Source organism: Symphalangus syndactylus, chromosome 10 (assembly GCF_028878055.3).
Source record: "Symphalangus syndactylus isolate Jambi chromosome 10, NHGRI_mSymSyn1-v2.1_pri, whole genome shotgun sequence".
Classification (NCBI taxonomy): domain Eukaryota; kingdom Metazoa; phylum Chordata; class Mammalia; order Primates; family Hylobatidae; genus Symphalangus; species Symphalangus syndactylus.
Window position 1 is genome coordinate 82,561,398 of NC_072432.2, and position 16,492 is coordinate 82,577,889.

Below are 16,492 nucleotides of genomic sequence, written 5' to 3' on the forward strand. Positions count from 1 at the left end.
ACCCTAGCACTTTGGGAAGCTGATATAGGAGAATTACTTGGGTTCAGGAGTTGGAGACAAACCTGGGTGACATAGTACGAGCTCATCTCTACAAAAAAATAAAATTAGCTCGGCATGGTGCTGCAAGATTATAGTCCCTGTTACTCGAGAGGCTGAGGTGGGAGAACTGCTTGAGCCCAAGAGGGAAGGCAGCAGTGAACTGAGATCACGCCACTGCACTCCAGCCTGGGCAACAGTGAGACCCTGTCTCAAAAAAAAAAAAAAAAAAAAAGGAAAATACAAGTCTGGAGAAATATAGCTGGGAGTCAGTAATGCCAGTTTTAACTGAGGGAGTTAAGATCATTTAATCAGTGTTAAGGAAGGAACTCAATAGTAGTGACCACCAATACTTAAGGAAAAAGGATAAAGTAAGAGGAATGATAAAGGCTGGCTGAAATATCTTGGTGTCTAGCCTAAGAAAGGAGGGGTTAGGTGTTTATGTTTATTAATAAGGATCTAGAGAAGCATTTATTCACTAATACATTTTATTTGTGTTCTCTAATTTAAAATTACCTTTTCATCTTGCTTGATTTTCCTTCAGCTAAATTAGAAATTTGTAGTTTTTCCCCTAAAAAATTCAATGGCATTCTTTCTTATAAATTACATTCTCTGATTTTCTTGTCAGCCTGCTTCAAGGAAATCCATGTGTTCAAAATGCTTGCTCGCAGTTTGCTCCATACCAAATGGTTGTTTAATCCAAATATCTGAGCAGCAAATTGAGCTGATCCTTCTGGAGAAAGTATGGTTGAACAGCCAAGACCTATTGGTTCAGCAAGGAAAAGACAGAAAATTGAGCTCAATTAGTAATGAAAATACAACCTCACAAAACATTTTATACTCAGAGCAGTCCTGCCACAGATTCTAATCTAAAGTAGAATCTGTAGAACTGTCTTTAATACCAGAGTGGTAAAGTGATTACAAGAGGAAAAGCAGTCAGTATTACCTGCCATGAAGAGATATTTTATATATATGTCATCTATCACCCTTCTTATGGAATTCACTTACAAAGAAACTTATCTTTTTGAAACTTCTGTTCACATACACTATCCCTTTCAATCCCTGGCGAAGAGCAACTGAAGCAAAATAAGGGTCAAGGTAAGTGTACAGAAGTACCTGTTCTTAGACAAACTTAAGCTATGTTGTTTTGACAATTTTCTAGCTAATCTTTCTATCTGCATTTAAACTATTTTAACATTTTTGAGCAGTAAAAAAAGTCAAATCCGTAGAATAATTTTAGGAAATGTCAAGTTATAAATAAATATTAATAAGCTCCAAGACAGCAGAATAAGAAAGTAACATCCTAGGGGCCACGTCTGCTCAGGCAGAGCGTCTTGAGGTTGTACTATTATGTCTAGTGTTTGCTAGATCAGGGGCTATAGTTCCAAAAGCTCCATTTTCCCAATATTCTTGGAATTCATCAGGCTCTTTGACTCCCATTATCCACAACAAGAACAGAGTAAAATACAAATCACAAGGCCAATTTACTAATTTGTATTAATACGTTATTTTATGGAGCTCCACCCCTTACTATGTGGTATTGGTCAAGTTACTTCACGTTAATTTATTCTCTTCTGTGAGAAGGGAATTTTAACTAGTAGCTACCTCATGTGACACTTCAATGAATTAATAATGTAGATAAAGTGCTTAGAGCATTGCCTGGTACATAGTATGTGCTCCAAGAATGTCAACCACTATTGTTAGCACACTGGGTAGAGTGCTCCACTCTAATATTTGAAATAACCTGTGCCTCCTGCCCAGGACTCCCTTTCTGGTAAAAGAATAGCTTAAATTGTAAAAAAAAAGAAAAAAAATTATCTAGTGAGCATGACATCAGAGATGAGAAGAAATATGGGCAGTCTTCAGGATTTTACACAGGTTACTGTAAAACTACTCCTCAAAAGATTATCCCCAATTCTAGTGATCATTATGTACAAGTCTTCCAGATTATTTGTCACTCCTGAAACAGCACTACTATAAAAATTGCCAGTTTTTTGCTTATCATGCTCCCCTTTTGTAAGCTCCATGGATATCTATACAATTCCTCTGGCACAAATTTGGTTACAGCTTTATTTGTAGCCACTGATTTTTAGCTTGAGACATTTGTATAGTCACATCTTGTTAAAGATAGCTTAGGCACAAAATTTGATTCTCAGAGCCTATAAAAACAGTAAAGGAAATAGGCATGAACACACAAGGCCAGATAACAGCAGTAACATTTTGGCAACTGAAAGGCAAACACACTGGTAGCTAAGTTAGCAGACCAAGAAAACTTAATCAAAATTAGCTGGGCGTGGTGGTGCATGCCTGTGATCTCAGCTACTTGGGAGGCTGAGGCAAGAGAATCGCTTGAACCCAGTTGCGCCATTGCATTCTAGCCTGGGCAACAAGAGTGAAACTCCATCTAAAAAAAAAAAAAAAAAAAAAAAAAGAACACTTAATTCTAAACTGAAAGCAGGGAAAGATGAGAAGCAACATGACCGACATTACAGAACTCCCCCAAAGGCTGACTGACTAAATTAGTGGCACCAGATACCTTTGGAAGGGAATAGGGACTAATAAGAAGATGATTGACTCGAAGTCTAAGAAGCAGCTAGGCCCTCAAATCTCCTTCCCCACTCCATCTGCCTGAGTAACTGCCTCTTTAAAGCACTGTAGCAATTTTTTTTCTTTTTAAACATTATTTATTTTTTTCTGAGACAGGGTCTCGCTCTGTCATCCGGAGTGCAGTGGTGTGATCACGGCTCACTGCTGCCTTAACTTCCCAGGCTCCAGTGATCCTCCCACCTTGGCTTCCCAAGTAGCTGGGACCACAGGCGTATGCCACCATGCCTAGCTAATTTTTGTATTTATGGTAGAGATGGGGTTTCACCAGGTTGCTTAGGCTGAGCTCAGGCAATCCACCAATCTCTGCCTCCCAAAGTGTTGGGATTATAGGCATGAGCCACCAAGCCAGGACTTTCATTTTTCTGAAGGTAAAACAGACTCTAGTCTTGGTGTCTTTGAACTAGGGGACACCAGGCACAGACAACTTTTGTTCTCTGAGTAATTCTGGTCAACACTTAAGAAAATACTTAGACACTAATGTGAGGGGTTGTTTGAAGAACAATCCCTACCAGATACACCCCACAGTGAAGCCCAATTTTGACATGGACCACCCACTTCAAGTTTCCAATTGGTTTTTTATAGTACTCTACTCTTAAAAGAGCAAAGAGCCAAGGATTACCAGACAGCTGAAGAAAGTAACTATATGCAACAGACTATAATCATCTTCTCTAGAGAACAAAAAAGAGCTTTTGGAAATTTAAATCTCTAGAGAACAAAAAAGAGCTTTTGGAAATTTAAAAACACACAAACAACAGCAACAATAAAAACCCAGAAATCAAAAACCAAAAGAAATATAAAAACATTGTGTAAAAAAAACAAAAACAAAAACAGAGGCAGTGGTTCCTACCCAATCCCAACACTTTGGGAGGCTGAGGTGGGAAGATTGCTTGAGTCCAGGAGTTCAGGACAAGCCTGGGCAACATATGGAGTGCCCATCTCTACAAAAAGTAAAAAAATTAGCCAGGTGTGATGGTGTGGGCCTGTAGTCATAGCCACTTGGGAGGCTGAGGTGGGCAGATCACATGATCACATGAGTCTGGGAGTTCAAGGGTCCAGTGAGATATGATCATGCCACTGTGCTCCCACCTCGGCAACAAAGCAAGACCCTGTATCAAAACAAATAAACAAAAAACACCTGTATCCAAAATGAAGGCCGGGCACAGTGGCTCACGCCCATAACCTCAGCACTTTGGGAGGCCAGGGCAGGCAGATCACCTGAGGTCAAGAGTTCGAGACCAGCCTGGCCAAAATGGTGAAACCACATCTCCGCTAAAAATATAAAAATTAGCCGGGCGTGGTGGTGCACACCTATAATCCCAGGTACTCAGGAAGTTGAGGCACGAGAACCGCTTGAACCTGGGAGGCGGAGGCTGCAGTAAGCTGAGATTGTGCCATTGCTTGCACTCCAGCCTGGGCAACAGAGCCTGACTCTATCTCAAGAAAAAAAAAAAAAAGAAAAACTCAATAGAAGGGTTGCAATGTAAAATTGAGGAAATATTCCAGAAAGTATAGCAACAAGACAAACAAGTAGAATAGAAATCAAGGGAAGCCCAAATTTGAATAAATTCAAAAATGAGAGAAGAGGGAATATGGAGGGGTATAAAAATTAAATAATTCAAGGAAAGTGGGGACTAAGAAATCAGAATTTCAGATTAAAAGAGCTCACCGAAAGTCCATAATGAAAACAGACTCAGCACATCACATCTGTAAAATTTAAGAACAATGAAAGACAAAAGATCCTGAAAGTTTCCAGAGAGAAACAAAATTCATAAGAAACCTAGAATCAGACTAGTGGAAAAGCAATGGAGTCCTCAACTGTGGATGCTAGGAGACAGTGGAGTAATAATGCTCCCAAAATTCCAAAGCAAAATGATTTTCAGCATAGGATTCTATTTCTAAACTATCAAATAAGTATAGGGCTTCAATATACACATTTTAGATATACAAGGTATCAAAATTTACCTTTTGTATTCTTTTGCCCCTAAGTTCAAGAATGTACTCCAACAAAATAAAAATAAACCAAGTAAGGGGAAAACATGGGAGATCCAAGCCTAGAGAATGGTAAAATGAGTCTCCAAAATGATGGTAAAGGGGGATCCTAAGACAACAGCAGTACAAGGATGCCTAGAGAGAAGCCAGTCCACTGGACCAGGTTGGAGGGCTCAAGGACTTAATATACTTGACACATATCAAGACTGGATATATACAGCTATGAGAAAAGTTAGGGATTTTAGTAATAAAGCAAATCTCCTACTGAAACAATATTGACCCTCATAAACTGCAGAACATCAGATCATATCTTGGACTATGATGAACAAACCACAACACTGTTATGTGATCCAGTTCCATCAGCCAAAAGGGGACTTCGTTATGTTATTATCTTTTATCCCCAATTTTTTATTTTGAGACGGAGTCTCACTCTGTTGCCCAGTTTGGAGTCCAGTGGTGCAATCTTGACTCACCTCTGCCTCCCAGGTTCAAGCGATTCTCCTACCTCAGCCTCTGAGTAGCTGGGATTACAGGTGCTCACCATCATGCCTAGGTAATTTTTGTATTTTTAGTAGAGATGGGGTCTCACCATATTGGCCAGGCAGGTCTTGAACTCCTGACCTCAAGAGATCTGCCCGCTTCAGCCTCCCAAAGTGCTGGGATGACAGGCATGAGCCACTGCACCCAGCCTTATCCCCAATATTTAAGAATAAAATTTTATTCTCTCTACAGAAGTAACATGATCACATTTACTTTAAAAAAAAAAAAATCAATACCATGAATTCTTGGGAAAAAAATACCTAAACTTGACTTTATTACAGATCTCACCATCAGTTTATAGAAAATATAGGGAATGGAAGAGCATGTTTACCACCACCTAGAAATTTAAGAAGCCAAATCCAAAATGTAGAAAATTCTATCAAAAAATGAAAGGGAAAAAGGGAGGATGAATTGTTATATATTTAAAAAATTAAGAGATTATCAACTAAATGCAATATAAGGACTGTGGTGGATCTGAACAAACGGATGAGACAATTAGAAAACTAGGACACCAACTAAAAATTATATCTTAAGAAACTACCACTACTCTTTCTTGGGTGTGAATATGGTATTGAAACTGTCCCCGAGAGTTAAAAGACACCAACAACTAACAGAAATTCTTGAGTTTGCAGAATGGTAGATTAAACAATATGGCCAACTAGAGTCTGCACAGAACCAGCTTACTGATGTCACAGGCCCAATTTCCACCATAATTCATTCTAACTCCCCCAAATTTACACACGTGATCCATGAAATAACATGAAGAGATAACTGCACATGCCCAAGGACTTTCTAGACCTCCCCTTTCCTTCCACCAATCACCTACTAATCCCAGAATCTATCCCCTAAACCTTTTCTAATAAAATTACTGCCTTAAAGCCAGCACAGATTTGAGCTGGACTCATGTCTCCTTGTTGGTCAACTTGGAAGAGGAAGCCTTTCTTTCTCAAAAACCTGGTGGCTTAGATAGCACCGGTTTCTAATGCATCAGATAGTGGGCCCCTTTTGTTCTGTAACAATATCATGACTATGATTTAAAAACTAGAGCCCGTATTACTTAAACATATACTTAAGTATAAATTGCTATAATGTCTAAGATCTGCTTTAAAATAATCCAGCAGGAGATGGCTGTAGACACAACAAGATGTTAATTGCTGAAGCTAGGTCATGGGTACATGAGATTTTATTATGCTATTCTGTCTACTGTTTTGCATCTGTTAAATGCTTGTAATGAACAGTTTTAAAAAATTCAATGTATCTTACCACTGGGTAGTCGAAGAGAAGACCACACATCCTGAGCTCCCCAGTCTGGTGTGAGGGGAGGACAGCTGATAACTGGATATGCAGTGTTCCCAGACATCACTGGTCCCAAACCATTACTTCTGCCTGCCACTGCCACAAATACAGTAGGAATGCCATCCCCTAGGGAAATAACAAGTGTATAATTACGCTAAACATTCAAAACAGATTTAAAGACAGGGTTTTTTTTTTTTTTTTTTGGTTTAAGGCCTATATGTTTTAATTACTTGAGGTCCTTGAATAGTCTTCTCTGAAAAAACATAAAATATTATTATTACACATATATTCAAAATATAAGGTTACTCTGCCACTTACTGTAAGTCAAGTAATAAAGTAGCTGGAATCGGTTTGGTTGTTTTTGAGATCTACATTATAAAGGGGATAGCAGGGTGTTAGTGAGGAAATAGCTCATAGGCCTCTTCTATTGCTGCGTAGGCTGACCAAAATGAAGAATGACAACATCTGAACAGGTGTCTTTCTTGACTGGGTAGTCCCTCAACCGGTGCAGGGAGAACCAGTTAATATAGACTAAGGGTTTAGGGACACGTCTTGAAACAAGAGTTGAAGGAAAGTTTAATTAATATAGTGTCCCCAAATTTTTAAGGCCCTTTGATATATTTTTTAACATAATCTCTTAAGCAATTCATTCTTTGATAAATTTATAAATTATCCTTGTTTCCTAAAGCAGAGATTTGTAACCTAGAATCCAAAATTGTACGTATTTGCGATTTTCTGAAAAGAGTTCTAGAATTCATTAGCTATCAAAGGAGTCTGAGTTCCCCCAACCTCCCACTCCCCCAAAATTAGTAACTACACTTCCATAGCAACAACCTGTACATGAAATAATCAACAGTTTTTCCAGTTGAGAAACATTTGGTTGTAAACCCAGGGCTCCATTATTTTAGATCACTGCTATACCATTATTTTTTATGTACTGTATTCTGAAACTGTTCTTTAATTTCCTATCTGACTGCCTCCCAGGAAAGGGTGGCAATTAAAGATTCCCGGGAGAACCTGCTATTTCAGCCTCCCACCTCCTGTAACTGTGGGGGCCTATTTTCTATTGGAGCATATTAGAAGCAATGCTCCAGGGGCTTCTTACCAGGTAAGGATGCCAGAGGTTCTCATCATTCTAGTCTTTGTTTTCTTTTCATACTTGCATTTTTAATTATTTCTCCCTGCTCCTTTCTTTTCTAAGCTTCTAGAGTACCTTAAGCTCTTTGAAGGTGAGTATTAAGAAAGCCTAGTGGCTGGGCGCGGTGGCTCACGCCTGTAATCCCAGCACTTTGGGAGGCCAAGGCAGGCAGATCACGAGACCAGGAGGTCAAGACCATCCTGGCTAACACAGTGGAAACCCCGTCTCTATTAAAAATACAAAAATTTAGCCCGGTGTGGTGGCGGGCGCCTGTAGTCCCAGCTACTTGGGAGGCTGAGGAAGGAGAATGGTGTGAACCCGGGAGGTGGAGCTTGCAGTGAGCTGAGATGGCGCCACTGTACTCCAGCCTGGGCGACAGAGTGAGACTGCATCTCAAAAAAAAAAAAAAAAGAAAAAAAGAAAAAAAGAAAGCCTAGTATATCATGTGTTTTTCCCTTAGAAAAGTGACAAAGCTCTTTTTCAGCATTATTATTCTAAAGTGTGTAATTACTTTTAGCAAAATCAGAAATACCTGAAATGTCCATATTACTTGTGGTTTACCTTCATACTCAGCTTTAATCCTCAGAGTTTCATCTGGTCCTTTATGCGCAGATGTTACTCGAAGTTCACATGGAATGCCAAAATTTCCACAGGCCTTCTTGATTTTTTCACAGTGACCAAGATCAGAAGTAGAGCCCATCAACACTACAACCCTGCACTGACTTTCTGATTTCAAAAGCAACTGAAGAAAAAATGCGTGGATATGAAAAGAACATAAAAACAAAAATGAATAAATGAGCTAGAGTTTGTAGTAAAATTACATCTGGGCACAATATTTTCTTTCTTAACAGATCAAATTTAAGAAAGAGACAAACAGAACAAAAAGGATTTATTTTAAAAATAATCTCAATATATAAAGGAAAGTGGTCTTCATCATTAAGACCTAAAGAATTCAATTTTTATCAGACAAATTATGTTTATTTAAAATAAAGAGTAAAGATACTCAAAATATTTTAATTTTCAGGAAATTATAATACAAAATATTTCATCCTAAGACCTTTAGTGCACTTTGTTTAATGGAAGCTTTAAGGTATGATCAGCCAAATCAGAAGTCATGTTCTAAGTCTTTGTAAGTTAATTGCTTGGAATTCAAAATATATATTCCTATGAGAATAATGTTCTCAAATGTGATTATGACCTTTGCATAATCACAAACCCCATTCAACTCCCAGAATTATAGTAATACCATGAAACTTAAAGTAACATTTAAAGTCACACAGAGTTCCATCCATCCCATGCTAATGGAACTCTGACTAGCAGTGGAGGTGAGTAGGAAACATAAGGTTTCTCCTGCGGGGTAGGGAGGAGACAGATTCCAGGTTTCCCCAACAGGATCTGGGAGGTGTGTATTGGCTAGCTTAACAGCACGGAGTTCCAGTATACTAGTAAGGATAGCCCAGCTGATACCTTTCCTGAAAGTGTTCCTCACTTTCAAAGTCACTGAAAAGCTGGGCGTGGTAGCTCACGCCTGTAATCCCAGCACTTTGGGAGGCCGAGGCGGGGGGATCACGAGGTCAGGAGATCAAGACCATCCTGGCTAACACGGTGAAACCCCGTTTCTACTAAAAATACAGAAAATTAGCCGGGCGTGTTGGCGGGCGCCTGTAGTCCCAGCTACTCCGGAGGCTGAGCCAGGAGAATGGCGGGAACCCGGGAGGCGGAGCTTGCAGTGAGCTGAGATGGCGCCACTGCACTCCAGCCTGGGCGACAGAGCAAGACTCCGTCTCAAAAACAACAACAACAAAAAAAGTCACTGAAAAGAAAAGCACTATACTCTCCCATTTTTTCTTTTGAAACAAGGTTTTCTTAGAAGAAAAACACATAATACAGCACAGTTTTACTACAGAAGGTTTACCTCTACTCTCTCTGCAACCCACTCAAAGTTTTTCTTTACCATTTGGAGCCCTTCAGGAGTTACTTCTTTGAGGTCCCGATAAGACTAGAAAATAAGATAGAAAGTTTAGAAAACAAGTATCTCTTGCTACCTGAAACTATTTGGTTTCTGAGTTTTGGGGAGAGATTATGAAGAGTTTGTATAGCAAGGGATATTTCTGAAAATGCATCTTTTCACTTCCTGAATTAAACTAGAGAAAGTTCCACAGTAAAGTATACTTTTATTTTCGGTTAAGTGTTTTCTGTACTAGCAACTACAATTAACTGCCTTGAGAATTTTTATAAAGTACAGAAAGGGTCTTGTTCTAATTTTGTTTTCTGTTATTTTTTATTCTAAATACGTGCAGAATGTGCAGGTTTGTTACATAGGTATACATGTGGCATGGTAGTTTGCTGCACCCATCAACCTGTCATCTAGGTTTTAAGCCTCATATACATTAGGTATTTGTCGTAATGCTCTCCCTCCCCTTGCTCCCCACCCTGCGACAGGCCCCAATGTGTGTTGTTCCCCTCCGTGTCCATGTTTTCAGTGTTCAACTCCCACTTATGAGGGAGAACGTGGTGTTTGGTTTTCCGTTCCTGTGTTAGTTTGCTGAGGATGATGGCTTCTAGCTGCATCCATTTCCCTGCAAAGGACATGATCTCATTCTTTTTCTTTTTCTTTTTGGAGACACAGTCTCGCTCTGTCAACCAGGTTGGAGCACAGTGGCACAATCTCGGCTCACTGCAACCTCCACCTCCCGGGTTCAAACAATTCTCTGCCTCAGCCTTCTGAGAAGCTGGGATTACAGGCGCCCACCACCATGCCCAGCTAATTTTTTTTTTTTTTTTTGAGACAAGGTTTCACTATCTTGGCCAGGCAGGCTGGTCTTGAACTCCTGACCTTGTCATCCACCCGCCTTGGCCTCCCAAAGTGCTGGTATTATAGGTGTAAGCCACCGCACCTGGCCAATCTCATTCTTTTTTATGGCTGCATAGTATTCCATGGTGTGCATGTATCACATTTTATTTATCCAGTCTATCACTGATGGGCATTTGGGTTGGTTCCATGTCTTTGCTATTGTAAATAGTGCGGCTCCTGTGCACGTGTCTTTACAGTAGAATGATTTATATTCCTTTGGGTATATACCCAGTAATGGGATTGCTGGGTCAAATGGTATTTCTGGTTCTAGATCCTTGAGGAATCACCACACTGTCTTCCACAATGGCTGAACTAATTTGCATTCCCACCAACAGTGTAAAAGCATTCCTATTTCTTCACAGCCTCTCCAGCATATCTGTTGTTTCCTGACTTTTTAAAAATGGCCATTCTGACTGGTGTGAGATGGTATCTCATTGTGGTTTAGGTTTGCATTTCTCTAATGATCAGTGATGATGAGCTTTTTTTCATGTTTGTTGGCTGCATAAATGCCTTCTTTTGAGAAGTGTCTGTTGTTTTTTATAGAAGCAGAAATGGAGCCTGGTAACATCCAGGAGACTTGGGATAGAGTCCCAGATCTGCCCCTGACTCCAGTAATTGTGAAGATACCCATCCTCTTAAGACCCTTAGTTTTCATTTAGCCAAACATAGTACTTGCTATTACTGTTGTGACAATGTTATTAAGATAACAGATGAGAAATTTGCTTTATAAATGTAAAGTATTATTCCTATTATTCTTATATTAGGATACCAGAGATATTTATCTTTAAAAATAAACAGTGATCAACAAAACAGGTTCATCTCACTAGGAACAATAATTTGCTTTTCCCCCCTCATCTCTCCTTTCTCCTCTATCTCAGCTTGATCTCAAAAAGGATAAAAAACCTGAAGCATTATCTACCTGTTTGTCTTTCTGTTGGCTTCGATCTCCTGATGGCCAGAGTCTCCAGGAATCATTGTCAATAACATCAGCAAGAACAATTTCTTTGGTGGTTACATCAACACCAAATTCAATCTGGAAACAGCATGTCAACAAAGTTTTCAAAAACTATTCTATGAAAGCATCTCTCAACTATAACCTTTACTTTCAAATCCTATTGTTTTATCTGTACCTTCATATCAACCAGTGTACAATTCTGGGGCAACCAGGATTTCTCCAGTATTTCAAATATAGCCTGTGTAGCATGACTCATAATATCCACTTCAGTCTGGCCTATGACAAGTCCAGCAAAGCAAAATTTTGCAGCAATCAGCTGTTCCTCAGACCACTGTGGGTCATTATTGGCATCATCCTGTGAATAAAGTATAGTAGTACAATTAACTTAAATCTAGAATTTTTAAAGTTTTCAGAAAAACCAACATCCTTTTCACTTGAGCATGAACTCCTTGGAAATTTTCAGCCACGGTCGGGCATGGCGGCTCACGCCTGTAATCCCAGCACTTTGGGGGGCTGAGGTGGGCGGATCACAAGGTCAGGAGTTCGAGACCAGCCTGGCCAACATAGTGAAACCCTGTCTACTAAAAATACAAAAAATTAGCTGGGTGTACACCTGTAATCCTAGTCACTTGGGAGGCTGAGGCAGAAGAATCATTTTAACCCAGGAGGTGGAGGTTGCAGTGAGCTGAGAGAGCACTACTGCACTCTAGCCTAGGCAACAGAGGGAGATTTCGTCTCAAAAAAAAAAAAAAAAGAAAAAGAAAGAAATTTTGAGCCAGGTGCAATGGCTCACACTGTAGTCCCAGTAATTTAGGAGGCTGAGGCAGGAGGATCGCTTGAGCCTAGGAGTTCAAGAGCAGCCTGGGCAACAGAATGAGACATCTAAAGAAATTTTTTGTTTATGATACTCCTTAATTCAAAGCAATTATTACTCCTCTTTTTTTTCCTAGTTAGCTCCTGCAAGCAGAAAAAACTATTACTCTTAATTTGTTTACTCTCAATAGCACTTTAAAATTCAAAGTATTTAGGTGAGTAACTTATTCTAGGTCACAAAGTATTTCAAAGAATTTAACCTCTATAAGCCAATTTAAACAGAATTTAAGTTTGTGATTTTTGTTTTTCCTTAATAACAGTCATCAGACATGACAGGAAGGCCAAAGCACATTTTAATCAATCAAATCTTTCCAAAACCACAGTTCTCATAACCTTCTGACCTCACTTTTTATTAGCATTTATACAGCACTGTAATTTTTTAGGGACATTATTTGATAATTCAAGAGACCTCAGACAAAGAGGTAAGTGAAAAAAATGAAAGAATTTCATTTTATTCTAAGCAGTGTCCCAACTTTATATGACAATATCTTTATAAATTCTTGATCTATATAATCATAATACACACAAGTTACATAACTCATTGATTAAAAAGCAACACTGATGTTGCTTCCCAAGCAGATCTATGCTTAACAGCATAAATCAAGATGGTTAAAGCAGTAAAGCCTACAAAAATTCATAACCAATGATTCTTACAACCTTTATTTATATATTTTCACTTATAAGAGACATTGTTAGTATAGTTTTCCTGTATTAGAATATAAAAAGATTTCAACTAAATTTTAACAAAATTAATTAAATGTTACCTTTCTCTTCTTCCTGTTAGTCATCTTGGTTCAAAGGGAAAGTTTTCAGATGCTTTCTTTTTAAAATTTGATTTATCATTGCTAATGGAAGTGTACATTATTGACACTGGCAACTAGATAAGACAAATTTTGGAATGACATTTGCAATATCAAAATATCAAAAACTTTGCTTGCATATTTAAACCTTTAGAGTTTCTAATTATAAATTTGTTGCCGTGTTACAGTAAGACAAAATAGAGGCATAAGATAATTACCTTGAAAAACAACTCCACTTTAGGTGGGTAAAACTTATATCCTTCCTTGACACCAGGATTTCTTTTGAGAAAAGAACCGGTTGCTATTCTTCTGCAAACCCATTCAATTGGAATCATTTCACACTGGGGTGCAATGAAAGCTGTCTCCCCACATTTTCTGGTGAAGGCAGTTTTAATACCTACATGTTGATAACCAAAGTTAAAAAAGGTATTGAAATGATATGTAAAAACGTAGATCTGAGGCACAATAAAACTCTACCCTTTACAAGAAACAAAGAACCTCTATCAAAAATAAGTGTAATTTTTCTCTTTATTTAATGTAGATGCAATCAGTTGTTGACTCAAACAGTAAGCAGCACATGACTATATATACAATGTATTGTTCAGCCATAAAAAGGAATGAAATTCCTGATACATCCATGCTATATAATATGGATGAAGCTTAAAAACACTAGGCTAAATGAAAAACACAAAATGCAAAAGAACAAATATTTACAATTTGACTTATATGAGGTAACTAGAATAGGCAAATTCAGACAGAAAAGAGAATGGAAGTTACCAAGGGCTGAGGAGTGGGAGGAATAGTTATTGTTTAATGCTACACAGTTTGTTTGGGATGATGAAAACGTTCTGGAAATGGATAATGGGATGAGTGTACAACATTGTGAATGCACATAATGCCACTGAATTGGACACTTAAAAATGGTCAAACTGGTAAATTTTATGTATTTATCACAATTTTCTTTTAAAAAATATCAGGAGCCTATTTTATGGCAGATATTGTTCCAACCATTTTAAATACATCTTTTTTGTTTAATCCTCATAACATTTGATAAGATACTATTAAGATCAATCCAACAAAACAGGTAAGGACACTGAGACACAGCAGTAATGTCAGCTAGTATTAGGTAAAGCAGGATTTCCAACCTATCCTGTCTCTAGGAGCCGCCCACTTAACCACTTTGCTGTATTGCCTCTCCTGAAGTGTTATTACATCACAGTACAAAGTAACGCTACAGCATTAACATGAATTAAAATATCTCCTGGAAACCTACATGGGTTTGAGATAATGCTCATTTTCAGCCTGCAATACTATTTCCAATCCCAGCCTAATCCTCTAGTCTAACTTTTATTATCAGGAAAGAATTGGGGACCTTTGCTGTTATATGTGTATCCATACATGAAGGGAGCTTCTATTTATGGAAACCCTCCACTGTGCTAAGTGTTTTATATATGTTGTCTCATTTAGCTGTGCATAAAATTTTGAGGTAGGTTTTTTTTTTTTTTTTTTTTTGAGACAAAGTGTCACCCAGGCTGGAATGCAGTGGCGTGATCTTGGCTCACTGCAACCTCCGCCTCCTGGGTTCAAGAGATTCTCCTGCCTCAGCCTCCTGAGTAGCTGGGATTACAGGTGTGCACCACCACACCTGGCTAATTTTTGTATTTTTAGTAGAGACAGGGTTTCATCATGTTGGTCAGGCTGGTCTCAAACTCCTGATCTCGTGATCCACCCACCTCAGTCTCCCAAGGTGCTGGGATTACAGGTGTGAGCCACTGCGCCCGGCCTTGAGGTAGGTATTATTATTTATACATTTTACAGTGAAAAAAACAGAGGCTCAAAGAAGTAATTTCACACACTAGGTCATGTAGCCATTTGGTAATGGAGCCTGGACTTGAAACGCACTGTCCAAACCCTACACTATTTCCTCTGCCCTCCCTTTGAATCTGACTCGTAAGACTCAAATGAAAAAGAGAAAGAATTGTGGTATGTTACATGAACAGAAACCCTAAGGAAAAAATGAAAAGAGGGGAAGTAAAACTGTCATTTTAACCTTTTTTAAAAAAAAAAATTAGATGTAATCTGTTGTTTAACTTTTAATGAATGATCAGGCTCATGGATAGACAGGTGACTTTAATCAATTCTCAACTTGGGGTGGTAACTACATCCTTGGTTTCAGGAGCTCTTCTCCCTTAGGTCTGTTAATTATTAGTCATATATTTGCTCATTTGTCTACCAAGCTGGACATAGTAGTATCCAATTCTATTGTTTAATATAAAGATAACTTCTACTTAGAGAGACACCCCAACCTCAAGGAGAACCAAAAGCACATAATGAAGCTATGGTAATCATCTCGCACAAAAAATCCCTAAAAGTTTCTAAAAGAGACTCAGTTTAGATGACATAACGATAGCTTCTAATACTGCTAAATATGAAAGCAAATTCCATGACTGCCTGGTGAGAAAAAAATTCCCATTGTTTATCTTAGTTGTCCACAAAACTCAAAACTCTCATCCAGGTTACTAAAAAATGTTTATGTCACTGACACTTTCTGGATTACAATGAACACATATTAGCTAGAATACTAATTCTAGCTAATACATATGTCCCTGTGGCCGTCCCTCTTTTAGATCAATCCAGATGCCCATCTGTGGTTTAGCAACTGTAGTATCGTTCTTCATATACTACTATCACACTTAATGTAATTATAGTGAGTTTCTGTGAGGAAATTGGGATTTCATCATCACTAAGAAGGCCAGATTTTAATTTTTAAGTAATAAAACCAAGTCCACAAATTGTATAACACAGTTATACTATTTCCATGGAAAAAGATTACTTCTTATTTATATAGTCCTTTACAGTTTGTTCCTGAGTGACAATGAGAAAAGTAGAATCCTGATTTTCTGATTCTCATTCCCGTGCTCTTTCCTCTCTACTTTCTACCTTAATTTGGAACATAACCCTGGTTGTAAAGAAAACAGTTTTAAATAGACCACTGATGGCACAACTAGGTAAGGCATTTATTTGACTAAGCAAGTAAAAATTACATAAGGTTAGGCCGGGTGCGGTGGCTCACGCTTGTAATCCCAGCACTTTGGGAGGCCGAGGTGGGCGGATCACGAGGTCAGGAGATCGAGACCACGGTGAAACCCCGTCTCTACTAAAAATACAAAAAATTAGCCGGGCGTGGCGGCGGGCGCCTATAGTTCCAGCTACTTGGAGAGGCTGAGGCAGGAGAATGGCGTGAATCCGGGAGGCGGAGCTTGCAGTGAGCCGAGATTGCGCCACTACACTCCAGCCTGGGCGACAAAGCAAGACTCCGTCTCAAAAAAAAAAAAAAAATTACATAAGGTTTAATGGAATTCCTAATATGTACCCTAAAACTAGTCTGTTTAGAAATTTAAAAA

The 16,492-nt window shown here is 38.6% G+C and overlaps 2 protein-coding genes and 1 long non-coding RNA gene across 6 annotated transcripts in view; 2 read left to right on the plus strand and 1 right to left on the minus strand.

Moving 5' to 3' along the window:
• Window positions 1-16,492, plus strand: part of PPAT (phosphoribosyl pyrophosphate amidotransferase) — a 74,682-nt gene that overhangs the window by 7,444 nt on the left and 50,746 nt on the right. The window lies entirely within an intron of this gene.
• PAICS (phosphoribosylaminoimidazole carboxylase and phosphoribosylaminoimidazolesuccinocarboxamide synthase) overlaps window positions 507-16,492 on the minus strand; it is a 49,665-nt gene continuing 33,679 nt past the window's right edge. For 2 of the 3 annotated variants that reach the window (XM_063610445.1, XM_063610444.1), the window contains 8 exons: window positions 13,803-13,823; window positions 13,307-13,485; window positions 11,591-11,770; window positions 11,380-11,493; window positions 9,522-9,605; window positions 8,168-8,348; window positions 6,436-6,594; window positions 507-799 (listed from right to left, as the gene is read on the minus strand). In XM_063610445.1, the coding sequence (XP_063466515.1) occupies window positions 633-799; window positions 6,436-6,594; window positions 8,168-8,348; window positions 9,522-9,605; window positions 11,380-11,493; window positions 11,591-11,770; window positions 13,307-13,485; window positions 13,803-13,823 (1,085 nt within the window). In that variant the 3' untranslated portion in view covers window positions 507-632. The remainder of the gene's footprint in view (window positions 800-6,435; window positions 6,595-8,167; window positions 8,349-9,521; window positions 9,606-11,379; window positions 11,494-11,590; window positions 11,771-13,306; window positions 13,486-13,802; window positions 13,824-16,492) is intronic. The other variant, XM_055294628.2, reaches the window with a different exon arrangement.
• LOC134731529 (uncharacterized) lies at window positions 6,588-13,230 on the plus strand. The gene is made up of 2 exons (XR_010113877.1): window positions 6,588-7,576; window positions 11,004-13,230. It is a non-coding gene; the product is annotated as an uncharacterized lncRNA (long non-coding RNA).